Source organism: Rhagoletis zephyria, unplaced genomic scaffold (genome assembly GCF_001687245.7).
Source record: "Rhagoletis zephyria isolate East Lansing unplaced genomic scaffold, Rhagoletis_zephyria_1.1 Rzeph_scaffold_06018, whole genome shotgun sequence".
NCBI lineage: Eukaryota > Metazoa > Arthropoda > Insecta > Diptera > Tephritidae > Rhagoletis > Rhagoletis zephyria.
This window is the reverse complement of record NW_016163101.1, coordinates 1-2,559: the sequence shown is the minus strand read 5'-3', so window position 1 is coordinate 2,559 and position 2,559 is coordinate 1. Positions and strand designations below refer to the sequence as shown.

General features: G+C 32.4%; 1 protein-coding gene across 1 annotated transcript in view; it reads left to right on the top strand.

Moving 5' to 3' along the window:
• Window positions 1–2,512, top strand: part of LOC108372774 (uncharacterized) — a 32,750-nt gene extending 30,238 nt beyond the window's left edge. Inside the window, exons 2-4 of the mRNA XM_017628541.1 lie at window positions 1,895–2,065; window positions 2,125–2,289; window positions 2,348–2,512. Of these exons, the coding sequence (XP_017484030.1) occupies window positions 2,024–2,065; window positions 2,125–2,289; window positions 2,348–2,512 (372 nt within the window). The 5' untranslated portion in view covers window positions 1,895–2,023. The remainder of the gene's footprint in view (window positions 1–1,894; window positions 2,066–2,124; window positions 2,290–2,347) is intronic.
• The last annotated feature ends 47 nt before the right edge of the window (window positions 2,513–2,559 follow it).

The window sequence follows — 2,559 nt, the reverse complement described above, 5'->3', positions numbered from 1 at the left end:
ACGTGAAACCTATTGTTTTGATCATTTTCAATGTTAATATGACATTTTTTGGCGGTATGTAAAATTGATAAAGCAGAAATGTTAAATTTACATGAGACTTTTCTCTGCTGTAATATTAACATGAGAAATCGATATGACAACGTAATACATGCCAATGTTGATTTAACAGTTTTCATACCAATTAAACGTGAAACCTGTTGTTTCGATCATTTTCAATGTTAATATGACATTTTTTGGCGAAATGTAAAATTGATAATGCAGAAATGTTAGTTTTACATGAGACTTTTCTTTCGGTGTAGATATACAGCCCGATTTTCTCGCGATTCCGATTTCCGCGCCTTTTTCGTGTTAGGCATTCTGCACATGGGTCGTAGGGCTTTAGACGCGTATTAGATGCTACATACGAAAGTATGATGGACAATTTTACTCGAGGCAGGCTTATATTAAAATTATTTATATCAAAATGGATACAATCAATGTGTTTAGCTATGGTTCAATTGTTTCCATTTGTTCAATTTTAAATTAATTAAAGTCATGCCGGATTCACCAGCAAATTAAGTGAAAACTAATTTTTTCCATTCGGTCAGTTTTCATATTAAATTCAAATTAAAACAAGTAAGGGCAGTGCTGTCTTCGACTATGCCAAAGGCTTCATACCTTTGATGAATATCAAAAAAATTTTACTTCAACCGATTACTGAAATTGTAATAAGTTGTTTGTGAGCTCAACAAAACAAAAAACTTCTCTTAATTGAAGAGAAACAGCAATCAAAATGAAGAAAAATGGGAACGAAACAGCACTAAAGAAGTTTTATCCTCTTTTCATGCCCAACATTTCTTCAAAATGATAGATTACATCCACGGTTCCATATTTTCGTGTACGGTTTTACACATTCCAAAGAAAAATGAAGCATTCGGGAGAATTTTTTACTCATTCGGAAGAATTTTCGAACTTAAAGTAAGGAAAGTTTTTCTTTGATCCAGAGATGGATTTTTGGTACAGTGCTAAACAAAATTTATGTATTTACTGCATATAAAGATAGTGGAGTTAAAAAAAAAAACCCCCATATCTGAACAATCAGTGGTATGGAAAATATGCCTTAAAAAACACCGATGTAAATGATTTTCAGTGCTGTGTACGATCCGTATGTAAGCCGGTCAAACAATTTAATGGTTTAAAGGAATTTTTTTCGCCAAAACTAGTATCTGAACAATCTGAAGTTTGGACATATTTTCTCTGTAGGCTTTGTATGATTATTTAGAAAATAGTTAACGGAATTGCTTGATTTTAGCCGTCCAAGTGATGGAGTTTTAAATGTAAAACCCCATATCTGAACAATCAGTTGTATGGAAGCTATAGGTTATAGTGGCCCGATCTTTGTCATTTTCACTGTTTCCGATTTCTAAAAAAAAAAAAAAACTAAAAACAAACCTCATTGCACATCTACAGACCAAGTCCTTTAATTTGACACCACATTTTTGAAAATCGAATGCACGGTGCAGGTTTCATTGATAGCATTAACAAAAAGTGCCTTATCCAGGGAATGAATTTTTAGGACCTAAAAACCTATAAAAAATGCAAAATAAAATAACGAAATAGGCTGGAAAAGGCAAAATAAAATAAAGAATAAAAACGTATTCTTCGTCCAAAATTACTTGAATGATGAAAAAAAATTTTTTCGTCATTAAAAAATAAAAAAAATTATAAATAAAATTTCATTTCATGAAAGGTATAAAAATCATTTCATTTTGTGAAACTAACTATTTATACTTAAATGACCCCTAAAGCTCTCGTAATAGTCAATCGTTTCCTAGTGTCCATTCTAAAATCATTTGCAATGACTACAGTTTTCAAGTTTTTACTGGCTTTTATAATTCTCACACTACATCTACAGCAGAGGGAATACTTGGCCGAAGCCTACATAAAACTTACTAATGCGATATGTAAATCTTTCGATTACAAATTTGCCGACTTCAAAACTTGTCGTTTACACGTTTATCGTCGACGTGAAATTTCATTTACGATGCACGTAAGGCTCTTTCAAATACCAGTTCGTAACATCAGTGTGAGTAAGAAAGTTTGCGCATTTCTAACATAACTACTAAATACAAATTATTTACTTAGCTCAATTTAAGCCTTTGGCGGAAAGCTAACACATTTCAACCTTTTCTATACAATGTGACCGTTGATTTGTGTAAGTTTTTGAAACGTAGGAGCACAACCACTTTAAGACTTGTACATGAGGCATTATTTAAAACTTCGAATATAAATCACACTTGCCCGTTTGATGTAAGTATCGTATGTGCATAGTTAAATAAATAATATGCAAATTGTTCTCGTTTTGCAGCACGACATAATTGTAGATCGTTTCGTTCCAAACGATGGTATGTTTAGGCTATTACCTCTTCCTGAAGGACAATACATGTTCAAATTTATCACGGATGTTAACAATGAACGGAAAACTGACGTTCGCGTTGAATTCTCTATTGATTTAGACTCAAAATACAACTAAATATGTAATACTAGCAATTACCCGGCGTGCTTCGCTGCGCCTTAAAT